This window comes from Panthera leo, chromosome D4, assembly GCF_018350215.1.
Source record: "Panthera leo isolate Ple1 chromosome D4, P.leo_Ple1_pat1.1, whole genome shotgun sequence".
In the NCBI taxonomy this organism is placed as follows: domain Eukaryota; kingdom Metazoa; phylum Chordata; class Mammalia; order Carnivora; family Felidae; genus Panthera; species Panthera leo.
Genome location: NC_056691.1, coordinates 43,127,589 through 43,153,920, shown reverse-complemented (window position 1 = coordinate 43,153,920; position 26,332 = coordinate 43,127,589). Strand labels below are relative to the sequence as shown.

At 40.5% G+C, this 26,332-nt stretch overlaps 1 protein-coding gene across 2 annotated transcripts in view; it reads right to left on the bottom strand.

The window, feature by feature from the left end:
* Nucleotides 1-22,742, bottom strand: part of ADAMTSL1 (ADAMTS like 1) — a 378,657-nt gene extending 355,915 nt beyond the window's left edge. For both annotated transcript variants that reach the window (XM_042913347.1, XM_042913348.1), the window contains exon 1: nucleotides 22,614-22,742. In XM_042913347.1, coding sequence (XP_042769281.1) covers nucleotides 22,614-22,676 — 63 coding nt within the window. In that variant the 5' untranslated portion in view covers nucleotides 22,677-22,742. The remainder of the gene's footprint in view (nucleotides 1-22,613) is intronic.
* Nucleotides 22,743-26,332: the final 3,590 nt, after the last annotated feature.

The following is a 26,332-nucleotide window of genomic DNA, read 5'->3' as shown; positions in this document are numbered from 1 at the left end:
GGTTCTGTTTCTTTTTTTAACTTTTTTTTTTTTTTTTTTTTTTTGAGACAGAGAGAGACAGAGCATGAATGGGGGAGGGGCAGAGAGAGAGGGAGACACAGAATCGGAAGCAGGCTCCAGGCTCTGAGCCATCAGCCCAGAGCCCGACGCGGGGCTCGAACTCACGGACCGCGAGATCGTGACCTGAGCCGAAGTCGGACGCCCAACCGACTGAGCCACCCAGGCGCCCCTAGGTTCTGTTTCTATGCTCACCATTGGGTGCTCTCTCATGTGCCATTTGGATATTGCAGGATGAGTGTTTGGAACTGAAATCTAAAACATTGTCCTTACTCAATATCACATGTTTTTTTCTTTTCTACCTTCTTGTTTCTACTTTTGCTTGCATTCACTTCCCATATCCACAAACTATAAAAGAATGCCAAGCTCTCCACTATCTCAATATCCTGCTTAATCTGCAGTTAGTTGATATCCCATCCAGGCATTATCAATTGGCAAGAAGTAGTACAGAATGAATTACATTTGAAACAAGATGTGGTAGCTCTTCAGGATTATCATTTTACACACCCATTATCTTCCCAATTAGACTGCAAATTCTTTGAGGCAGGGACTGTGCTTTCCTTTGTGAGCTGCTTACAGTGATCAGTGAAATAATTATTATGCATGTCATTTAGAAGAAAGTGTAAGACATTTGGACAAATATTTCATAATGGTGAAAGGCTTTGGAAGTATGTTCTGTTTTAAATCCTAGATTACTCGTTTACTTGTCATCGTTTCTCAAAAACATACGTAGGGCATGGCATAAGCATGGGGCGCGGTGGGGTATAAAAGAAGGGGAACAAAAACGGGGGCAGAGAGAGAAAGACCTGGTTACTTAAAATTTCCAAGTGGTGTCGAATTCTGGGACTTCTTTTCTCCAGTTCAGATATGTGCCACCACCCCAGCTCTTCCACACAAATAAATGAATTTTGTCAAAAACACTACACCTGTAACTCAGACACACTTTTTAAAAAGCAACAGCTATCTCAATGACCATATCTCTGAATCTTCAATTGATAGCATTCCCCTCTGGTTTTAACCTGTAGCCATAGGTAAAAGCTTGAATAACTGGAATAGTTTCACAAGTTTTGGTATTTGACAATAAATCAAATTGAGGGTCTACTTATGGTCCTGATAATATTTTCCCATAACCAATGTAAGGCAAATCAAGCATCCCAGCCATCCAGAAGCATCGTAATTGCTTAATATAGACTTAGGCTGATAGTCAACAGATTTCTTCAGTGTCTATACTCCACTAGATGCTCTAGGGATAGGAAGTCTTGTAAGGAAGGCACAGATGACAACCAGCAAGTTGACTTGCTGCTCTGACATGATTGTCTCCCATCCAGATTTGCCAATTTCAACAGGTCCTTCCCTGCTTCTCAGTGTCTACCAGCAATTGTCCATCAGTCCCAGAGCTCACTACCCCATACACCTCTGCCTCCTGCTTGTTGGAGGGACTTGTTTTCTCATGAAATGTTAAGTTTTAATCCTACATGTTTATGTTTCTGCTTCTGCTCACTCCCAGGTCCAGCCTGGTGCAGCGACACCTTTCAGAGGATTTATGCTTTAGTGTGGAAGTAAGATAAACACAAGCAATAACCCAATACTTGATGCTCAACATCTACCTTTAATCAGACACCAAACCTTATCAATTCCATTTATGAAGTGCCTTTGTTTCCATTCCTATGCTCTCCATCCTTCCCTGCACTGCCTTCATTCTGGCTCTAGGGCCTTATGCCTGGCATTTTGCAACAGGCTTCTCATCAGATGTTTTGACCTCCATCTAGTCTGTACTCCACACTGCGGCTAGTTATCTTTCGAGAACACAAAACTAAACTGTTCACTCTCTGCTAAGAGACTTTCTGTGGCTCCATGCCTGTAGCCGGTGGTGTCCAGCAATGGATTCCAGATGTGCTATGAGGACTGAGAAACTGTATGTGACATTCTGGGTATATGTTCGTTATTATCATACTTCTGAAAAGAGGATTCCTAGCTTTCACTGGACTCTCCAAAAAGGGCTAAGAACCACTGCGTATGGCATAAAGGCCAAATTATTAGTGTAGCACATAACACTCTTCCTAACTTGACCCTAAATCAATGTGCTAGACTCATTTCTGCTGTTCCTGGTCATGTGTGTCCTCTGCACTCTGGGGATTGGGCACTGCTGCCCTGTTAGACAAGCTGCTTGAGGACCTCTGATACTCTGTTTGTGGTCCTGCTACAGCCTAGACCTCCTTCCTCTCCATCTTCCTCGCCTCTTTTTACTTTCTCTGACTTGTGCACACCTGCTCCTGCTTTGAGATGCAGCTCTGGTGCCATCTTCCCGTGAAACGTTCTCTGATCTCCAGTAGAATCAATCACTGTGTTAACTGGAGCACGTTGCTAGGACTTTATACACATGGCTGTTTTAGCATTTATCAGCCACTGTGCTGTAGTCACTTGTTTACACATCCATTCCCAGGAAGGGATTGTATGTTTCTTAAGGGCCGTGACAAAGATGAATATGCCTTTGTACTCCCAGTACACCGGATATGTAATCGGCCTCTGTGCATATTCGTTGAATGAATAATTAACACAAGACAGGCTAGGACAAGTTGTAGTTGAGTGTCTAATTCATAACGGCTGTCAGCTTTTACTCTCATTCATATACATTTAGATTCTCTAAAGACAGAGGAGGAATTGTGTGTGTGTGTGTGTGTGTGGATAAAAAACCTGCAGACAGGCAAGGGAATGGAAGAGAAAAAAAATCATATGACCCATGGAAAAGTAAAGACAGTCACATTTCTTCTTATTAGTATGTCTTTTTATGCTAACTTTAAATTTATCCAAAATGTGTAAAGGTGAAAGATGATTAACCTGTCACATCTTGCCTTAATCTGGCCTAACCCAAGTGCTAGATGCCTATCTGCCAAAGCACCCTCATCACTGAGGACACATTAGTCAGCCTTTCTGCAGGACTCAGGCAGTAATGCTTTGTGAAGACTAGTGTACCAGGAGGAGGAGGGAGCGAAGAAAGGTGGGTGAAGGGGTCCTGACTTGATTAAAAGCATAGGCTTTTACCTATAAAAAAATAAAGACTATTTATTAAATCATATTTTCACAAAGGCAAAACTTAGCACACCAGAGATAACCACAGATCACAGAAAAATTTAATGTTGACCAGAATTAATCAGGGAAAATGATCTGATAGAAGCAGAATTCAATACAAATTTTAAAGTAAGTGTTCTGGACTGGGAAGAACATGTTTCCACTAGATCCCATGTAAAAACAAATCTAAACATTTAAATTACAGAGCTCTGACATTTAAAAGAAATTAATAGAGGCAAAATACTGATATGAACTCTCAAAGGTAGGGAGTATGTGATACTTAGCCCCACAAACCTAATGTCTAACACAGGGCTTGACACAGATATCAACATTCAGTGAGTGCTTAGTGGTTAACTGATGTTTTTGGTAAGCACTTTTATTTTTAAAATATTTCAGAGAATGGACACGAGCAATACCAATGGCAAAACTTCTAAAGAGGGACAGAGGCTTAATATAGGATTCAGGTCTTAGCCATTGCACTATTTTTGACACGCTTTGACTTTGCCATTGTGGCATTTTAGGCAGCTTAGCTCTCGGTGCCTCAGTTTCAGTCATTTCTACAAGAAGAAATTTTGGCCATTTTCTAAGACATCCCTAGCCAGAAAAATGTCTGTGATTCTAAACTAGACTATCTTATTTAAGCATATTTACAAATCAATTTTCTACCTTGTAAAATAAGACATGAACGTTTGCATGATTTAACTCATAGAGTTGATGTCAAGATTATTTTCAAAATAAAAGTGCTAAATTATGAAACTCTTGACCAGTACAATTGTTAAATGAAATTCAAGTAGAGATGATGCTACTGCTTCAGCTGTAAGAATTGTTTTATTAAAACATAACCAATTCTTTAAAGAGAGACTCTCTATTTGCGACTCCTTTTCTTTGCTAACAAAGCATCCGGAACCTCTGCCAAATCCTTAAAGTGACTTCTCAATAATGAAAGAAATGACAAATTATACTCTGTACTTTCTATTAATGTGTACTATTTAGCTTCTAAAAATCAATAAATACAAGTAAGCAAAAGTTTCCCGAACGATGAGATAGAAGTTAGCTTTGATAGTTTTTAGTTTCTTTAAAAATTGTTTTTTAAGTTTATTCACTGATTTTGCGAGAGAAAAGGGCAAGGGCAGATAGAATGGGGAGAGAGAATCATAAGCAGGCTCCAAGCTGTCAGCACAGAGCTCAATGCAGTGGGGGGAGGGCTTGAACCCAGGAACCACGACATCATGACCTGAGTCAAAATCATGAGTCAGATGCTTAACCGACTGAACCACCCAGGCGCCACGATAGTTTTTAGTTTCTGTATTGACCTACTCCCCAACCAAGTGTTATGGAATAATGTTTTCTTCTTATAATGTTTCTACTATACTGGCTATCTGGGTAATTTTCATGACATAGTTTCTATTAGAATAAGAACTCTGTTATTGTGGTTCTCTACCGGTATAACTCATAGTGGCTATTTCTTTTAAGTATTTAGATTTACAGATATAGTTTCAATATATTAGGTTCTTTATCAAAGCAATAGAGTCAGTTGCTATGGCCTGGATATAGATTTGTTGTATCTATAGCAATCAGGGCAAGCATTCTCTACTTAAATAATCATTTATTTTATAAACATAATAGTCTGTAATTTTTCTTTAATATTGTGCATAGTAAATTGATTGCAGAAGTTCCTTACTTTAAATCACTGTAAGAAAAACTTTTGTTTTCTAAAAGGATTTGTCTTTGTCAATTATAATTTGTCATTATTATCTATAAACAGTATAGACCTCCTTGTACTGAGACAGAAAATAATATTGGTGATTAGAGACATCTACACGCCAGTTTCTCTTCCTATCTCCCAGTCAAGTTCGTGAAAGGTATTTATCCCTGTACTGTTAGCATTTTAAAATCATAATTGAAAAACATCATTCAGTATTGTACATATGGGAGATAATACAATCTTCCATTCATTTGTAAATTAAATGACAATGTCAAGGAGCCATTCACAAAGCCACTTATTAAAGGTTCATTAGCATATGAAACATAATACAAGTTTTTATGATTCTTGTGAGCTCCTCTCGGACCCTCAAGGCTCAATAAGGCAGAAGCAAATACTGTTTCTCTGAGAATCTGTAAAACTTCTCTATTGCTTTCAATGTGCAAGCATTTTGAGCCTGTCATCTTTTGGTTTCCAGCAAGAATAATTCTTTCTCCCTCCGCACATTATTTAATGGAAGAAATAATATGCGTATGCAGTGCATTAACCATCTTTAGCATTGTGAAAAGTTAATAGACTGATGTCTAAAGAAATGTTATAATCGCTAAAATGCCTCAGGAATATATTAAAATGGTTCCTGGCCACAGACAATATCAAGATTGCTGAGGCACACCACAGGCATCTTTTTTTTTTAAAGCCTGTTTTGTAATAAGCACAGAAAGTGAAGGTGCTAAATCATGGTTTACTACCCCATTTGCCTCACAGCCTCTCTGTCTCTGGTGCGCGGCCTCAGAAATCAATTTCACACACGGCTGCTATCAGCATTCTTTGAGCTATAAGACTAAAGCGCTTTCTCTTCTTTTTATTAAAACCAAGCTCACTTTTATCTGAGGGCTCCTGCTTTTTGTTTTCTGCCTTTACTTTCCGCTGTGTCCGTGGTGAGAGTTAAACTGTCTCCTGCCTCCTTCTCTTTCACTTCTAAACTTCTTGAAAGGCTAATCCATGTCCAAGGCACCGCTTCCTCAATACCCCCGAATTCCTTAACGCTTTGCGATCTGGCGTCTGCCCCACCACTTGAGTGACGTGGCTCCTCTGAAATTCATCAGGATCCCGTAATTCACCACATCCCCTGGCCTTCTCTCAGACCTTGCTGGGGGATATGCTCCCCTGGCTTCTTTGGCAGTGACTACTGGCCTGTTCCTCCCCTGTCTTTTCTTACTCATCCTGACTGGTAAACGCTGGAATCCTCAGGGTTCTTTTCTCTCTCCCCTCCTATTGATCTCGTCCACTTTCCCTCCCTTGAACTGTCTTCTCTTTGTAGGTGATATACAAAAACTCCTCTTTCCTAATCTCCAGGATTCCATTTCCACTTAACCTGGATGCCTTGTTAGTACCTTAAAGTCAACATGTCCAAAACCAAACTCACTATCTGGGTTCTCAATCCTTCCTCTTAACACACTTAAATATATAAACATTTCTATGCATCACAGAAATAATGCACAAACCTCTCTGTGCTGCACCTTATCCCACCCCCCCCCCCATCCACACACACATACCCAAACAATTGCCTGTACTATATATTTATTTCTGCAATGTATCTCCTTTCTGTTCCCTCTTTTCTGTGCCAACTGCTGGTACCGTAAATTGGACTTGTCTTATCATCATCTCTACATGTCACATAACTGGTGTCTCAGTGTGCTTCCAGTTTTGCCCAGGTCAGTTCTTCTGTGGCACAGCTCTCAGTGAGTCAAAACAACTGTAGATACAGTTGGAGTGGCGGTAGGGATGGGGCCTTGAGTTCCCGGTGAGGGACTGATCCTTGAGTCGGCTGACAGCTAAGCCAACGAAGACTTTTAGCCAGAGCATGATATGATTGAAGTTTCACAGTTTCAAAGTACTTACACATATTCATTTGATCCTCATTATACTCCTACGAGGCACAAAGGTTTATGGGCATTTTAGAAAAAAGGAACTACCGGGGTTGGTGGATGGAGAGTTGCTGTAAAAGATTAGAAAGAAATCCACCTTACATCGAGGAATTTCGAATCTTCATGTCTAATTAAGGATGGGTATGTTATCTGGATAGAAGTTAAACTTGGTTGTCAGGAGAGCAGTGGAAATAAGACCGAATACTTAATCTAACACAATAGCCATCCAGAGAGAGGAAAATAAAGAAAATAAAAAATAGGGTGACTAGTATATGCAGAAGAACTATCCTCAGAGTGTCTGTTTTGTCTCCTCAAATCAGAGTCGGATAGGTTCTAATTTCTACCTTGTATAAAATATTTATGGTTCCCATTTTTGAATAGTTTATACATTCAAATGACTGGTAGATGATCCTTCAGATTATACAACATCCTATTGACCAGCAGGGTTCTGGGTCCCTCTATGCATTCTATATGACATTACAGGACAATCTTCACAGTATGCATCATAATTCACTCTGCTTCTCCCTCCCCCTGTCTTTCTCTCTCTCTCTCTCTCTCTCTCTCTCTCTCTCTCTCTCACACACACACACACACACACACACACACACACACACACACAGTTACAATTTACAAAGGGCATTCACGTCAATTGGGAGTTATTTGAACTGGTGTAGCATCCCTAATTTAGGGAAAAGGGGCTCCTAAATTTTGTTTTATTTTGTTTTAGGTGAGGAGAGTTCTATAAAGCATCTTCAAAGATCAGAAACAAATCCCCTAACAGGTGCGAGGTGTTTAGAACCTTTAAAATATTCAATTAGATTAGTGGTTATCAACTCTGGCTACATGTTTAAATTACCTGGGAACTCAGGAAAAATGGCCAATGACTAGGCCCCTCCCCAGACCAAATGATTCTGCCTTGGGGAGAGAGGCTGGTGGCTGCCCAGCCATTTTTAGTTCTAGGTTCCTACGGTGACTGATGCAGAGGAGGGTTAGAATCCTGAATTTGGCAAGCATCTATGAATGAATTCACAGGATGACTTTCTTCAGTCAACCTTTATCTTTTTTCTTTTTTTTTAAACAATTTTTTTAAAATGTTTATTTATTTTCGAGACAGAGAGAGACAGAGTATGAACGGGGTAGGGTCAGAGAGAGAGTCAGAATCTGAAACAGGCTCCAGGCTCTGAGCTGTCAGCACAGAACCTGATGCGGGGCTCGAACTCACAGACCGCGAGATCATGACCTGAGCCGAAGTCGGCCGCTTAACCGACTGAGCCACCCAGGTACCCCCCTTTATCTTTTTCCTGTTTGAGATTCCCTGGCTTTAGTGGGCTTCAGAACCCCTCATCTCCACCTCCCAATTAAAAGGGATCTCAGTTTTGTTTTGTTTTTTTTTCTCAGCCGCTTTCTTTGAGATTGCACAGGAGACTAGTTACCAGGTAAAGCTGTTGGCTGCCTTGAAACCAGGAAAAGATGAGATTGGTTTCTAGGAGTGAGATAGAGGAATTTCAGCCTGTAGGAGGAAAGTAATAATAACTGCTGATGTTTACTGGGCACTTATTTAATGTCTGAGGTATTGTGCTAAGTATGTCTCATGAACTGTTTTGTTAAACGTCACGATAATCCTTTGAGGTACGTGCTACTGTTGATTGCTGTTTTGCGGGCAAGGAAACTGAGACCAGATAAAAACAGAAAGGTCACACCGGTGGAGCCAGGATTTGAATCCAAGCAGTCCAGCTCAAGAGTTCCTGCTTGTTAACAACTACACCAATTGTCTCAAACTGGGGTATATCAGAACCACCTGGAGCCCAGGCTCCCTGAAGGAGGAGGCGTCTGGGCCTTCATAACTTTAGCAAGTACTCAGCTGATTCAGATACTGACCAAACATCAGGAAATACTACTCCATCTCAAGTCATTGCTTACAGTGAAGACAGCTGAGGCCTACGTATATTAAGAAGAAAGGAAGACCTAGTCAAGAGGTTGTTGTCCTGGGTATGGAAAGCTAGCTCAACATACAAACTCTCACCTTCTCAGATTGGCAAGCAAAGACAGGAATTACCTGTCTTTGGTGAATGGATGGTGAATAGGAGGGAAGGCAAGGGAAGGGTACAAAATCATGTTTCTGCATCTGAATCTCAAGCCTAGCTTTGCTCCCACCCGTTAAATCTTGGAAAGACCCTGATACAGTATACTATCGAATTCAACATGGTATAGACTGAAGTCACATTATTATTTTATGTGCCATTTAGAATAAAAAAGCCACTCATGAAACTGTTAACCACTATCAATTATGAGAGGCAACTAAGTTTCTAAAATCAGAAAAGAATTGTGTATCTTAGGATCGATGAAATACGGTACAAGCAATGAACTCTAATGAACTTGGTTCTGAAACTGTGGAAATCACTCAGCACGTTGGGGAGGCTCCTGCTGGCAGAGTGCAGATAACAGAGTTCCAACAACACGGAAAATAGTCTGTACTGCAGATTTTAATACGATTTTTTTTTTTTTTTTGCTAGAAGAATTGAATACACATACACTAAAAGCAGAAGTCACAGCACTCTTTAGGTTTTAGCACTCAGATTTCTTATCTGTGAAATGGGTTGTGGTGCGGCTTACTGAGGTAACATATGTAAACAAACACCACAGTACGTGGCGCATAGGAGGAGACTGAAAATCACGTTTTTCTCCCTTTGCTAAGTCTGACGATATTTTTATGTTGCTTGAAGTCTGTTTTGAGAGTTGGAAGGAAAGTAAAAGTGGTAGATGTCCAAAATCAGAATGGAAGTCAGAAGGGCCATGTGATTTACAACAAATACCTGCTGAATGCTGTTTCAAAGCATATCTACTTTATGAGGTGAGGTCAAGCCATAATCAATTTTGTACTAATACTGAGTAAAGAGCTGTGTGCACATGGGAGGCTCTTCATATTTAGGAGAAGAAGAAATTATAGTCCCACAGTACTCCCAATGCCTGACTTAAAATCCAATGCCTTTGCAGTTAGACTCCTAAAGAAAAAACATACCAAGAATGTATGTGGCATTTAACTCACACTTTAATAAAACTTGTGGGTTACTTTTTTCAGTCACATTATGTTTTTAGTATAAAATGATGAGTTTATGAACTTCAGACATGGCTTGATTATTTTCTGAGGACCACAATTAATATTTAATCAGGGCAGATAACTTAAATTTAGATCCTTAATGCTGCCTCATTTACTGGAGTTTCAGCTGCTTCCAAAGGGAACTTCACATGTGGGGCCCATATTTGATAACGTGGAGAGCTGCAAGAATTAGGGCAAAGAGATTTGCTGGCTTTCCGTGGAAAGATTCAGAACTGTGACATGAATCTGAAGAGTTGAATGGGGCATTGCTTGGTGAGGAAGCAGGTAAATAACTCACAGGGAAATACTGCAGTCTCTGAATACAATAACCACCCAAGGTACAAAAATGATGCCATCTTATGGGCTTTGTGTTATGTGAGGGCATAAAGCTTCCAAAAAGCCAGCAGCACCCCCTCCCCCTTTGAAATCGGCTCTATTTGGGAAGGTTCACTGAGAGTGAATAAAGGGTTAAGTTACCACAGTGTGGCAATTTCTGCAGAGAGGTTGAGCCTAGATTTCATTCTTTCCTGAGAGAGTGATGGAAAGTTCTTGACCTTTTGGGATACTGCTACATTTGTTGCTTTGGAAGGCCTTCCATAATCTGGGGGGGGGGGGGAAATCTCTGAGTGTAGGCCAGAATTTTGAAAACAGGGATGCCATGAATAAAATGGTTCACTCGTTCCCACATTCATTCAGAACTTTCTAAGCACCTGCTTAGCGCCAGGCTATAGTCTGTCTGCGAGGCCATGGGACCCAAAGAGCCTAGCACACAGCTGGGGCTTTCAGAGCCTCTGAGGCCTCAAGATATAAGGCAAGGGGAGATCACAGGTTTTCCTGCAAATAGCTATGCAGCCATATAACTAGGTACATCCCTCTCTTTTCTACCACTGCTCCTGCCTTCAAGGGCCCCCCACCAGGAGACAAGCCACAGTCTTCTACAGGCCTTTAGGCCAGGCCTCTTCACTCCATGTGGCCACTGCCGCTATCTTTCTAAAACGCAAACTTGGGACAACGTTCCCGGCCACAGCGCACAAGGCCTCGCATGAGCTGCTTATGCTCCAGCCACTGGCATTTACGCACCAATCCCGCAACTCACCTTCCTTTTCTTTCCTCTGTGCCTCTACCCATGCAGGTCCCTCTGCCTGACGTGCACTCCTTCCTTCTTGTGTCTACCTGGTGGACTTTTACCGATCCCTTAAGATTCACTTTAAACACCTGTTCTTTCACGTTCACCTCCATTGACCCTCAAAGCCCAGTTACTGTCTGCTTTGCACAGAGCCTGGGAACCTCAGACAATAAATGTCAGCTTCCTTGTCTCGTGTCCTTCTTGGAGCTACGGCAGCACCTTATATCCTGCACTCAGGCGCTGTGGTATCTTTTTCGAACTTTGTCTAGAATCTGTGAGTTTTCTGGGCGAGTATGACTGTGTTTTGTTTATCTCTGTGTCCCAAGGAAAGCGTCTGGCATAGAGCAGCCCAGTCCATTGTGAAGTTTTCAGTGATACAGAAGAATTAAACAGATAAATCAGGAAAAAAAAAAAAAAAAGGATAAATCTGGACACCAGTTAGCTTTCCACAAAGCTAAATGTGTTTACTTAGATTTTCTTATGAAAGTATGGACTTAGAACTTCTGGCTTATTCAAAGAACCTTTCATTTCTTGTACTGCTGAAAACAATGGCAGAGTTTGTGCAAGAATGAACTGTGCCTGAGTCGGAATCTGTGCTCTGCCACTACTAATGTTATATGACCCCCTGTGCCTCAGTTTCCTCAACCTGGAAACTGGGGAAAATGGAATATAATTGTAACCAGTCCATAATTGGTATGGATGTTAGATAGCTAGATATGTGCAAAGTGCTTCTCACACTGAAGCTAACACTATTCGTCTATGAAACTAAGGTGATAGAGGTTTATTTTTTAATGTCCTTACTAAACAAAATGAAAAAAAATTAGAAATGTTGTATTTGCTTTCCAGACTTCCTACCTACCTGCAAAGATGTGCAAACACATCTTTATTTACTTTTGAGAAATCCAAAAGTCTGGGGAATTATTGTTTTCAGTTATGTAGAACTCAAAAACAGACACGAACCACGGGATGGGTTTCTTAAAACTGAGATCCTGGAGTCTACAGGGACATGACAGAGGTACTGGAAAATCAGAATCCCTCCCAGGAGAGAACTGAGAACATGCCAGAGTGATGCCTAAAGATTTATAAAGTTCCTGCATACAAACAGTTTCTGCAGAGCAAGCTAACCCTTTTGAGGAAAAATCTACCATCATTAGTGCTCTATATGCCACTGATTGGCTTTTTATTCACTTGAATGAGGGCCTACTTTAAGCACACTTCTAACATGGAGAAGACAGGTGTTTATGTATCAATAAACACAGAGACAAAGTAATACATTCATTAAGCTTAGGTTTCAGTATTACTAAAAAAGAGAATTCCAGAAAATAAAAAAAGCATAACTCAAAGAGGTGACCTTAAGTATAAATCTGTAGAGTTTTGGAGTTTTTCTACACATTCTTTCTTGAATCACAATAAATAATGAATTAATGTGTCTATTTCTTTAGGCAGAGGCCCCCTTACATCAGCAAGAGTTAAATACACAGTTTAAAGAAAATAATATCATGACAGCAACATAAAACCAATGGAAAGTACTGGCCAATTATTTCCTGCCCTCCCTGCTCCCCATCTCAATTCTTTCTCACATTATATGTAGAAAGACCCATCTTTAGAACCATGTCTGTTTTGTTCAACACAGTATACCCAGGACTTAGCACAGTGTCTGTCATTCAGCAGCCTTTCAATGAATATGCTAGTTTGCACCAAGGGAAGGGATGGAACTAACATTTCTTGGCCACTTGCTATGTGCAAGGTCCCACATAAAGTTATTTTCACATATACATCACCAAAGTTTTCACATGTTTCACTGATATGGAAAGCAAGAGAAATGATGCAGATCTAGGGAGGGAGACAAGTTTTATAGGCTTCAAGCCTCCCTCCCTACCCTTCTTTCCAGGTTACCCTGATGTTTATAAACCAACAATGATCCTTAAGTTTTTATTCAAGATGATTTTCCAGCAGTTTTGTTGATTCCTAGGTTTCTTCTGCATATGACATCTCAACATTTCAACCCTTCTCAACCAAGGCCAGCTTGGCTGGCTCTTATTTAAAGGTCCCAGAAGCTATAATAGAAAGAGAACAAACTCTTCTCAAAGGAGTACGGACTGAAAGGAAAGAGATCCAGATTCCAGGATCTGGATTCCACCTACTAGGTTTTCCCGGAAAATATGTCTCAAATCTCTCTGCAAACGTTTATATTTTACATTCAACTATCTGCAAAATGAAAGGTTTGGGACAGGTGATTAATTCATTTATTCAAACAACAAACTTACACCGAACATTTTATAGATATCAAACTATCTGGTGCCTGGGATACAAATATATCCAAGACAAAGTAAAACCAAACTTCTGCCTTCAAAGAGATCCCAATCAATTAAGGTCACATTAGATGCCATCTTAAAGATTCTTTTTGTTCTCAAGTGCTAATAATCTATGTCCTGGGAATCTAAATATCAGTTTAACTCACTCTTAACAGTAATTTCAAAGCATGTTTGTTATCTCAGGCTGGATACAAGCCCAAAGGTAAAAATAAAAGTGTGTGGCACATCAGGGAAATGATATTCTGTCTCAGTGTCAAATGGTTATAGCAACTTTAATGAAAAAACAGACCATTAAAAAAAAAAAAAAAACGACTCTCCCTTAAATCTCACTTCAGCACCTGAACAGTAGGAATTCTTATTGTTTCCATTGTGCTTTTTCATTTCTGGGTCTCCTGATGAAGTACAATACTTGAACAATACTCTGGCAGACTTCAAATGGTGCCTGAGCAGCCGGCAAAGTAAGCTGAGAAATTGGACACCCTACCCTACCTTAGGATGGGAACCCAGTGAGGTATATTTATTTTATTGGACAGTTTGAATTTATTATAGGTTGCTCATAATTTCCTGTCTCATTTCTTTAGTGCTCTTGGAATTTATGTCAGGATGTCTTAGGTTATCACAGTCCTTCCCTCCTTTGTCCCAACATTTATGCCAACAGACTGAACTGACTTAGAGAAAGTCCCCGGACAAAAATTGAAGGGGAAAATACCCAAAGCTTTAGTTGGAGAATGGCAGAAGCTTTGGAAAAAAATCTGAAAAAGCAATGAAGATGAAAATGGAAACTCTGTGAAAATTAATGTAGTGTAGAATTGGCGAACATACCACTTATTTCTTTAAACAAATAGAAGAAAGAACCCGCTTATGAGGTGCACCCAAATAATTCACAGGTGGTGAAACTATTAGAGTCTTGCAATTTCTTGCCTCAGAAGTGGAATAAATCTCCTATATTACAAATGGTGTATGCTCACACATGTGATTTTTCTGTTAGTCCCTTTATTTCAACTATCCCCCTTTCCATGCACAAGGCCTTTTTGGTTTTATTGTAATTAATTTATTTTAGTGGAATTGTAGAGAAAAGTCTAGTGAAGGAGGGAGATGCAACCTACTAAAGCAATAGCACTTTAGAAATATGATTCCAAATGGAATATGCTTGTGTTTTCCATGGATTTTTTGGTTATTATAAAGTAAGCACAATGTAGTAGAAACTACATCAGACTGCAGTCTACCAGCATGATACCCCAATTGTGGGGCAGATGAAAATGCCCTAGACACTGGTAACCCCTAGTTAATGGTAATTCTCACAATGATAAGAATTTGTTTTGAGGACAGTTTTTTTTTTTTCCTAAAGAATTTATCTTAACTAAAAAATTGTTCTAGTGTGTTCTGTTACACAAATTGATATTCTCAACTATGGAAAATTGGAAACAAGTTTCAATGGTTGAAGTCAAATACTGTCTGATAATATCCAGAAAGATAATACATATGAATAATCTGTGGGAAGCCATGATTTACATTTACACATGGATAGGATTAAACAGATAGTGTCTATGCAGGTACAGAAGAGTCCCTTTTAAGATGAGCCAGCTTTGGGCGGGGGGGGGGGGGGGGGGGGGCGGGCAATTGAAAACAGTGATACCCATCACAGAACTATTCCCTACAGGAGAGTGTTTTGAAAACTTTTAAAAATAACTCTACAACAAAATGTCCAATGAACTACCAAACTCATTATAAGGACAGTGTCTTTATCTTCCACGGAGCCTGGCTCTGTGTTGGCCACACAGTTGGTGACAGACAAATGCTATCAATGAAAGTATAATCACTTGATGTTTCATGGTACTGTGGAATTTACAAAACAGCTCAACGTCTGATGCCATATTTGCCTCTAATGACATTCTGGAGAGTTAGGTGGGATGGGCAATAATAGCACATAGATGAGGAGACAGTGCTGAAGTAAGTTCTGTGACTAGACCAAGATCACAGAAGTAGAATCAGTGCTACAGACCAGATGGTTACACTCTAAAACCAGTGTTGTTCCATGACATCTGAGACATGTACAAGAAACACATATCAAAGATGCTTGAGACTAGGTATGCTCAAGAGGCGTGTTTCACTTTGGATGCTGCTGTGCGAAACATTTGGGATTTTTGCATTTATGAGTCTGTTCCCCTTTCTGTCACTTGTTTACTCCTTTGTCTACCGACATTCTGTCCTGAGAGCAGCATTGGTGTTGTGCCTTAGTTTCTGCTTCTCCGTATCTCTTTCTGTTTTCTTTGCCTTTCCTTTGGGTCTGCATGGTTCTATGTCCTTGGCTGGGTTGGCTGGTCTGCTCTACTCTAGGAGTTTCCAACTGTTTACCACAGCCCTGCCTCTCTTGGTTCCTTTTCTCACTTACCGTGCCGTTCATTCCTGGATTCTATGTTTGAAAAATGAGCATGGGCCCATTTTCCTACTTTTCCTTCAGTCTTTGTGGTGTGCAGGTTGTTACAAATGTAGAGCATGTTAAGTACTTGGGGGCATGCAGTAAGTTGCACATCACAAAGATTAAACCATCATTAGGATGACATGCAATCTTCTTGTTTCAAATTTTCCACATAATAAATGGAAAGTAGAATTAACACTGACTTATAAGTGAGTGCTAGCATGCAAGGCATCTAAATTTGAAGCACAGTTCATTTTAAAAAGGTGTTCAGTATAATAAACAACACCTTTCCTCCAATCTCAGTGTTTTAACACAAAAAAAGGTTGGGGGCACCTGGGTGGCTCAGTCGGCTGAGCGCCCGACTTCGGCTCAGGTCATGATCTTGCGGTCTGTGAGTTTGGGCCCCGCGTCGGGATCGCTGCTATCAGTGCAGAGCCCATTTCAGATCCTCTGTCCCACTCTCTCTGCCCTTCCCCTGCTTGTGCTGTCTCAAAAACAGATAAAACATTGAAAAAAAAAAGGTTTATTTCTTGGTAGTGGGTGAATGGATTTCAGAAAAGGAATTCTGTGAGAGTGGTGGCGTGGGGTTCTGCCCCACAAAGTCATTCAGGGACCCAGGCCTTGCGCTTGGTGGCTTTCTCATTCCCTAAGGTCTTGAAGTTCCCTGCTGGAGGCTCTGTGTCCAGGAGGCAGGTAAAGAGAGAGTGCTGAGTGTTTGCATGATTACGTGGCAGATGTGAGGGCTAGAAGTGCCATCTATAACTTCTAACTCTATTCCATTGACTCACAATCAGTGAGTGATTGTGACCATCCAATCACAGAAAAGGCTGGGAAATACAGTTTATCTTTACGTCCTGCCAGAAAAAGAAGCGAGCTATGGTGAACCCATAGCATCATCTCTGCTGAAATGAGAGTTTATAGCTACCCTCTATTTTTATAAGACTGCGGCAAATATAAGTATCATTTTCCTCCTGAGAGCAAATTTCATAAAAGGAAAATACTTGAGAACCAAGTGGGTTAAGCAAGATATGAAACATGCAAAATGCATTCTAATTATCAACAGCGAAAGGGATTGTTCTTCAATTGTTATTCATTGTATAGACGTATATGTTTAAGAAAGAGAGAGAAAAACAAAATATTTATCTTCCCTTTAAAATTTATTAGCTTGCTCACTTGGTCTTACTAAAACCAGAATTAGTGAAATGCTTCAAAGGTGAAATGGATGTTCACATTTTCCTGTCCTATTTGTGCTTTACCACCTTTCCAACTTTTTTTTGCCAAGTCATCCTTATCCATCCATTTACTCATTCATTCAACAACATTCACTGAGATCTAATTCCCAGGCATCTGACAGAGGTAGGAGGGACAAGTCACTCCTGCTGTCACCCACAATGTCACGGAGTGGACAGAAATGTAAGCACAGTATGAGAAGTACAGTGACAGAGATCAATGCAAAGAAGCCCAAGAACTAGAAGAAAGGACATCTTAAAGTACTGTAGAGATTACAGTTACTTACACATGTCTCTGACAAACAATTACTAAAAACTAATTCTACATTGGTAGAATTTGTGGTATGGGTAGCCAAACAGAAATTATGGTATTTCTTCTGCAGAGAGTTTCAGTAGTTAATGAGATACGATATATATCTATGACTGAAACAGAGACCATTAAAAAATACAGGGAAATATCCAGACTTCTTTATAAACACCAAGCCTCTGGAAATCCACAAATAACAAGCCAGAGGTCACTGGTGGAGCCAGACTACTACCATTGGGACATCTTCTTGACGTGGTCAGAAAACTCCTAACTGCTCTCCATGCTGGGTGCTCTCATTGGCAAAATCCCCAGGAGGAGAAGCCGGAACAGTTAAGCTTTATTCAATGTAGGTTTTAATCTTGACGTTCGGGAATTGGGGAGATTTAGTCATTTACTTTTGAGCTCATGGAAAGAAGGGGTTGATAGCAACAGCTTACCCCAGTTAGCAGGCAGGCTCCCCACACAGCTGTGCTGGCCTATTTCAATTAGGATCCTTTAGGGCTTACATCACCTCTGGTATGCCAGTCCTAAGCTGCTCATGAGCCAGTACTGCCAATCAAGCCAAAATTCAACCACATGGTATAGTTTTTATGATGTAGACAGAAAATGACACGAACTTGTCTTATTCTGGTGAAAACACAAAGTTGGAAGCCAGCTCTCTAGAAGAAGAAAATTAGTAAAAGCAGCTAGACTGTAAAACTTGATTTAGACACATTTTCCTGTGATTATCTCAACACACTTAACTAGTAGGTTATTCATGATGATTCAAGGAATGCTCTCACTCAAGAAAAGATGAGGGCCCTCATGCTACGAGAGGTCACTTCTGGGTCACTGTACTCATGAGACCACAAGAAACAGTAGAATATGCAGAATGAGGGAAGAGTAGAATGAAACAAACAATTCTATGTGAGAAACTTAAATGATTAAGGCCTGGAACCTGAAACAGACAAATTAAAAGCAGAGCTGTCACTTGACCAGAGAAACTGGACTCTGTACATGAAGTTAGGAAACACCAAGAATGTGGAGAATTAGCAAACCAGGTGATAGCCTCTGTAAGTCCTTTCCTCCCTTAAATTAGTTCACAAACAGCTACGATGCCTGTATATAAAAGGCATTCTACCAGGTGCTACAGGAAATGCAGACATTCAGAGGACACTATATTTTTTTCTGGAAGAGTTTAAAATTGTATTTTGATTAAACCATAAGAAGGAGCAGAACCAAATTACCAGACGTGTCTTATCCAAACAATTCCTGTGCAAAACGCAACAACATTAACTAGTTTTGTTTTTAATGAGTAACAGGTACAGCGGTTAACCACACTTTACTGATTAAAATTACACAAACCCTGACCTTAACTTTGTTACTATTTGAGCTTCGTGCAGCATCTGAGTACTAGCCTACCCCATGGTGTGCTAGGGGATGGCTTTCCACCTTATTCATACACACTGATAAAGCAGAATCAATATGTATTAGCACTCATATAAAGGCACAAACAAATATGTTCACTTATCCATTTTCTCTCTTTTTCTCAAGTCTTTAATATCCATGTGGTCTTTCAAGGAAAAGTGGGGGCAGAAAGTGGTCCTGAACAGACCTAAACACTAAAACCAGGAGTCTGAGGAAACAAAATTGTAGCTGACCATGTCTAGACAAGAAACTTCACAAAAACAGTTAGAAAATAGCATATAAATAAATGCCTCATTATGTTCTGTAGATTTAGGTGAAAAGTCCTGAGGCTTGATTTAAAGAGAATGTAGGCATGAGAATAAGAAATAGATGTAGAGGGAACAGTGATAGAAAGGTACTTGTGTATGTGCACACACGCAGGCATGCACGCGTGCGTGCACACACACACACAGACACACACTCACACACTCACCACTTATTGGAGCAGCCCACAATCTGCTGTAAATAAGGGATTTAACATTCATTCCACAAGCTAATGGTGCTTCTCGCCATCCAAGATAGATCCACTTAGATAATAGTGGAGGACAGTGCCAGAGCGACTGAAGGGAATGGGCTATTGTGTTTGACTAGTTTCCATGTATAAATTAGTGCAGAGAAGAAAAAGAAATTCAACAGAAAAACACATGTACTTTATTATAATTCTGAGTGTTACTCTCACAACTCCCACAATAGCAGGCGAAAGAGCTTAAAACCACTCAAAAGAAACAAAAAGCAAATGCAAATTTGATTAAATGCCTTTCTGACAAGAAGTGATTTGACTTCAAGTTTGGATGGACACATATGTCAATGGCCGGTCATGGTTTTTGCCACATTCCTTTTGAGCTACACAGTTGGGACAAAGGAGGGGGAATGAAAAAGGGGAACAGAGTGGGAAGACTGGGGAAGCTGGGTGATGTGACTAAATATGACCTGAATATCAGGATGAAATCTCTTAATCAGAAGTACTGTCCTATTGTGCCCAGAGTAAAATAGATATCCATGATGTATGAGCTTTGCATGAACATATGATACAGAGACACAGGGACCTCATTTTCCCAGAAAGCGTCCTCCAAGGGTAAAGGATTTTGACAAAACTGAAGGTCAATATTTGATATGCTCACATCCTCAAGAACCAATACAGGGGATTCAGCTGTCAGTGATAACGAACACTGTTTTGAAGTAGAAATCCGACTCACCACTAAACAAATGGGATATTTTCGGATCAAGTTAAAGGGATCTTCAAAAATCACCTAAATTAATTCTAAGAGTAGATAGACTCTTATAATGTATAAAATAATTATGGGGAAAACAAGCTACTTTGTTCCATTTCTCCATTCAGACTGAAGGCTGAGCTGAAACTGTCACACTTCTAGTTCTAAGCCAACTGCTGATGAGGCTCATGGGCTCATAGGTCAGTAATGTAATTTTGGTCACAAAGCTGATGGGGGCAGTTAACAAGCAAGTGTAACAAGTGCCCATAATCCTGTACATAACTTCAATGGTCAAGATGAGACAAAACCCCTAAATATCCAACAATGACTACAGACCAACTTACACCATTGCTTCCATCATTGCTAAACATTTTCCAACCATAGTATAAAGCAAACAAGTGATTTTCTCTCCATTATTTGACTTTCGTATTCAAATATAAGCTTGTTTCCCTATCTGTAAAATAGGTTTAAAAATGCCTATTTGCGGGGCACCTGGGTGGCTCAGTAGGTTGAGCATCCGACTTCGGCTCAGGTCATGATCTCACAGTCCGTGAGTTCGAGCCCCGCGTTGGGCTCTGTGCTGACAGCTCAGAGGCTGGAGCCCGCTTTGGATTCTGTGTCTCCCTCTCTCCGACCCTCCCCCGTTCATGCTCTGTCTCTGTCTCAAAAATAAATAAACATTAAAAAAAATTTAAAAATTCCTATTTGCAAGCTGATTGTGCAGATTCCTTGTAACATGTTTCAAACAACTGGCCTAATATTTGGCACATTCAGGCACACAATACGTGGCAGGTATTAATAATACTGTTATTACTCTGCCCAGGGATATATCTTGTTGTTCACAAGTCAGTTCTTTCTTGTGACTCTCAGAATCCCAATTCATTTAAATACAGACCTGAAACAAACCTGAGTTTGATTTCATTTTATCCTCACAAGACAATTACTGTAATTTAAACAAAATATGTTTTATGTTTGAAATCTGATATAAAGAAACACTTCTTTTTTCCACATAAGTCTAATTATATGCTCAAGTACATATATGAATATTCAAGATGTCAAAGGGGGAATAATGCAATTAACCAAATGGGTAGCTAAGCAGTCTACTCCTGAATAGGACAGTTTTTCCAAAATATAATGAAATCATATTTTCATATGAAGATAGCAAAAAAGTAATGTGGACTGGTAATTGAACTTGTGATTTAATTAAATTAGGGAAATAACACACACTTGTTGAAAATCACAAAGAAGGAAAGATGAGGCAAACTAATGGTGTGTATATAAGTAACACGTCCCATATGGAAAAAATGAGACACCTTTCATAAATTGCTTGCTCCACTAGTCATAAAGCACACCTAAACATTCTGCTTTTTATATTCCTCACAACAGCTTAAAGTTATAGTCTATTCATGCTTAAAATTCAGTTGGCCTTTAAATGTCTGAAAACCTGAAAATACATTTCTATATTTATAGCATTTGCAGTGCAGCAGTATGATTTCTTGGCTACAATGATGCAAATGAGAGGTGGGAATGTATAAAATATTTAAACACTGTCTGATTACTCTATCTGATGAACCTTTTTGGAGTTTTTCAATTTATACCAAATGGCTTGCTTCCTCTGCTCAAAATTATAGCTCAGATGAAATTTGTCAGAGTCTAATCAGAACGAAACATTCCTTTAGCATCAACGAATCAATGCAACCTATATATTCGTTACATTTTTACCTTGTTCCCTTTTTGCCTTATTGAGGAAGCGCTGGCATGCTATAAATGTGACAAGGAGAGCTACAATCACGTTTGTTTGGAATCAGTGTGTGCAAATTTTGGAATCAAACCTTCAGATGAGGTTTATGAAGCTGCCTGCCCAGAACACTCTGGTTTAAAAAAATGTGCATTGCTATTAATATTTTGAGTGTAGATTTTTTTTGGACAGTAAATGTTCATTTTCTGCCCATAAAACCAAGTATGAGTCACAACGGAACATTTACTTCGAGTCAAAAATGCAATGTGTGCTGATGTTCAAGAGCAGAGCATCTTATCACTGTGATTATGGAGAGCAGACACACACAAAAAGTCAGCATTTTCTTCTTCTTTAAAAGCAGATCTGAGATCAAAGACCATAATCCTCAATTCATAAATACTAGCATTAACTTGTATCCATAGAGGACTTACAGTAATTATGAGCTATAATCTGGGCTGGCTGCAAACGGGCTCTCATTCCGTCTTTTACCTGGTTCCCTAGCACATGTGCACAGCCAGAGAAGGATTCGTACAAGGCAGTGGGGGAAAGCCCCTTACAGCCCATCCTTCAAAAATTCCAGGAACACCACAGTGAGTGAGTTTGATTTCAGGACGTCCCTTATTCAAATTCCAAGCATACACACCGCCATTTATACAGTCCCCAGCTCAGAACGCTAGGCAGTATATCCCAAAGTTTGAGTCTCAATATTATTATGTATCTCTCTCACTATCCCACAGAGTCTTGCGGACCTTACTTAGCTTGGGAAGTTGGGGGTTAAAGTTCTGCAAGAAGTTTTTCCTTTTCTTAAAATCATGTAAATTATTTTACCTGGTGTTTGAAGATAAAGACACACACACACACACACACACACACACACACACACACACACACACACACACATACACATTACCCCCAACAGCAACCAGGCTAAGTGGCAATAGCAACGTATTGAAATGAAAAGGCATTTACCAGGAGCAGGAAAGCCAGAAAGAGGAGCGGTGTGCCAGGAGTTGCCCGACGGCAGCATTCCATGCTTGGATCCTTGCCGGAATCCGAATCGGACACTGAATAAGCTGCTAAGTGCTCCTCTGCTTGCTGTCACATCCAGTACTGGTGCTAACACTCCAGCCCTGCCTATCAGCTTCCATCAGCCCTGCTCACATTTCCTGACCGAGGGTGGGTGGGTGGGTGGATGGGTGGGGGGTAAGCTGAATGGAATCTCTCTCCGAGCAGGCAGCCAGCCAATCAGGCTCCTGCTAATCAGACGTGCTGAATAACAAAGCCGGGGGGGGGGGGGGGGGGGGGGGGGTGGCGGACAGAGAAAGTGTAACAGTGCGAGCAAAAAAAGGGGAAACAGGATGAAAAAGAAAGGAGAGCAGAGCGCGCGCGGCAGAGGGGAAGAGAAATGCAAAAGGTGCAGAATTGCAAAAGATGAAGCAAAGCCCTCTACTTTTAACTAACCTGGTTGGTTCTTTGTGAGATACCTTTCTATTTGCCGTTTGCTTGTGCTGGTGCCTGTGGCTTTGGGAAGTACAGTAGCTCCCTGTGACTCTGTATTGTTGCATTCAGGAGAGAAACTTAATCCCTGTCAATATATAACATATGCCATAAAGGGAAAGAGCCATAGACAAAAACTGACTTAACGTGCCTTTTAAACGTGTTCTGCACAACTGCTTTATTCCTCTTCCGTGAAGCTCCTCTTTATTTTCTCCCTTGACTCGGAAAAGAGGCTATATAAGTTTTTGGAAGTTCCTCACCAAACCTAAATAGTGACATGAGTTACTTTTAGGCATTAATGACTTGAGCCGGGGGTGGGGAAAGAAAAAGCAAGTCGCTTCTTTGTAAAGTGACAATTTAAAATGTCTAAGGTTTACTACACTAAAGGCACAATTAGAAATTTAGAGCCCCTGGTTTAAAAAAAAAAAAGCCCTTTAACAAAGACTGGGATGAAAGGGGCTGAAATTTGGGGTTGAGGAGCAGCCTGGTTTTGACCCAGTGCCAGCTCACAACTATCTACTGTGGCAGGGAGAGGGAAAGAAAGGATGAATTAAATCTTCAGTTAATCCTCAAACCTTTTAACCAACAGTTTCAGCCTCATCCTTATCCATGTCCTTTATCAGAGCTGCTATAACACAGCAGAAAAGGCTGAAGTGAGTTTTACCTCCTCTTGCCTTCTACTGTTGCAAGAGGCTTGGATGGGAGACGCTCTGGAGGAAGTGCTAATGAGCAGTGAAATGACTGCAAGGCCAGCGACAGCAAAGAGAAGGTCAGGAAGCTTCTAAGTCTGGTTAATCCACCAGCAATCAAGATTTGACTCTACCAGAGGAGGATTTTATTACAGTTTTAGAAAAGTGTCAAGTGTCAAACAAGGACGTCTTTCTCCTTATCTGCTAAGAAAATCATGGAGTGTTTGAAAGAATGAAACAGCGAACTTGGCCTTCCATTTCCATAGGTGTGTCACCAGGAAGTTTTTCCTTTGTAGATTTCTTGAGAGCCCAGAAATGTATATGGTGGAGGGAGAAGACGATGAGAATTAAAGTCCTTTCCTCCCGTTAATAAAAAACACCCACAAGTTATGAAATGCAAAAATATGGAAAACCTGCTCTACGCATAATGGGCGTGTGAGTACAGGCAGGTCCGTCTACATACATACCTGCAGCACTGCTTTTCAGCAAGGTAAAGAAACGCAGCTAGCTTGTTTAACATCAAGTTACTTACTTCATATGGCATGCCAATTAAAGACAGAAGAGCTTTGAAATGCCCATTTTCAACCTGTTGGAGAGTCAGGGCATATAAGGATCCACCTTGTCCCTTTAGAAAAATGGATAGGACAAATCCATAGCAAAGAGGTCCTGTTTTGAAGTATGTTGTTCCCTTTCAGAGAGATCAGTTTTACAAATCTATAAAAAAACCAGCTAATAATGTTCATAAGCTGAAGAGTACCCATGAGTAGATGTAAAAATGCTTGACTGATGGGCCATCTGAGTGACTCAGTCGGTTAAGCATCTGACTCTTGATTGCGGCTCAGGTCACGATCTCATGGGTTGTGAGTCTGAGCCCCGCATCAGGCTCTGCACTGACAGCGTGGAGCCTGCTTGGATTCTGTCTCTCTATTCTTCCTTGCCTCTCTCGCTCTCTTTTTTCAAAATAAAAAAAAAAATAAACATTTTAAAACAAGCCTTGACTGGTGTTATCTGAAATCATTATATTAAAGAAATGAACTGATTGAAATAAACTTTCATTCCTAAAGCTACCTCTCTCAGGGCGCCTGGGTGGCTCAGTCGGCTAAGTGTCCGACTTCAGCTCAGGTCACGATCTCCGGCCAGTGAGTTCGAGCCCCGTGTCGGGCTCTGTGCTGACAGCTCAGAGCCTGGAGCCTGTTTCAGATTCTGTGTCTCCCTCTCTCTCTGACCCAACCCGTTCGTGCTCTATCTCTCTCTGTCTCAAAAATAAATAAACGTTAAAAAAATTAAAAAAAAAAAGCTATCTCTCTCTTACAAGTTGGAGCTTTCTGAGGCAGGGATTTTTAACCTATTAGTTAGCTAAAGAGTTCCAACTGGTTCTACAAAATGGAATATTTTATTGAACACCACTTCCTCCTTCCCTCTTCACGCATAACCATCACTTAATAGGCAGATCCAAAGGCATGAACAGGTGGTAGGAAAAGGAAGAGAAGCAACAGTGGTCATGATATGACACCATTTGCAGAAGAAGAGCTACTAGTATGCTCTTCTAGATTCCTTCCTACTTTGGAAATAAATATTATCTAGATATTTTGAGTCAGCGATTTCTGCCTTGAAGTTCTGATGGGCACGTTGACATATAACACGATGGTCCCCTTCGCCTCAATAAAGTTGCTGGACGTCACAATATTCTTAAGTCAAACCCTCAATTACCCATTGAATGTCTGGAGGACAAGCACCGCAATATCTCACGCTTCTCGTCCCAGTGCTCATAGCATTTCCTTTCCTGTTGGGGATGCCCAGAGAAACTAGGAAAAGCGATTGTGTTGTCAAACATTACACAGTGCACAGCAAGCTCCAAGCTTACTGCAATGTTAGAAAAAGGAGAACAAAATCAAGTTGCGTGAGGGTGACTAGAGTAAGTTTTGGGGATGAGGCAATTTTGATAATTACCAGATTGTATGTCATTATCTTTAAAGGCTGCAAATGGTTTTACACTCGCAATTGCATTTTTATGACTACTCCTCGACATTGGTTAAGTACTCACTCCATTTTATATATGTGGAAAATCAGGCTCAGAGGAATTAAATGACTTGCCCCAGGACCCACTGGCTAGCACTGGCCTTTGACTAGGATTTTCTGACCCGAAATCACTCTTCTCTCATCTATACATATCTGCACATGTATGTGCACCTATGTATACACACATGTATGTCTATATATGTGTGTATGTGTCTACACACACCTACACAACCACATAGACATTTTCAGATGCTGACAGTGGTGTCATACTGGCTGGAGGGTAATGTTTATAGTGAAGGTAAAGGAGTAGAGGGCAGGCTACCCAGGTTTTCCTATAGATATATGTTACCTGACAATGGAAAGTATCTCATCGAAATCTACGGTGTCTCTGTCTCCCACCTTTGTCACTTCTAAAACTTTTTCCAGTACCAAGGAAAAATAACATAAAACCCTAGGTAATCTAGATGCTTACTAATGGCGGCC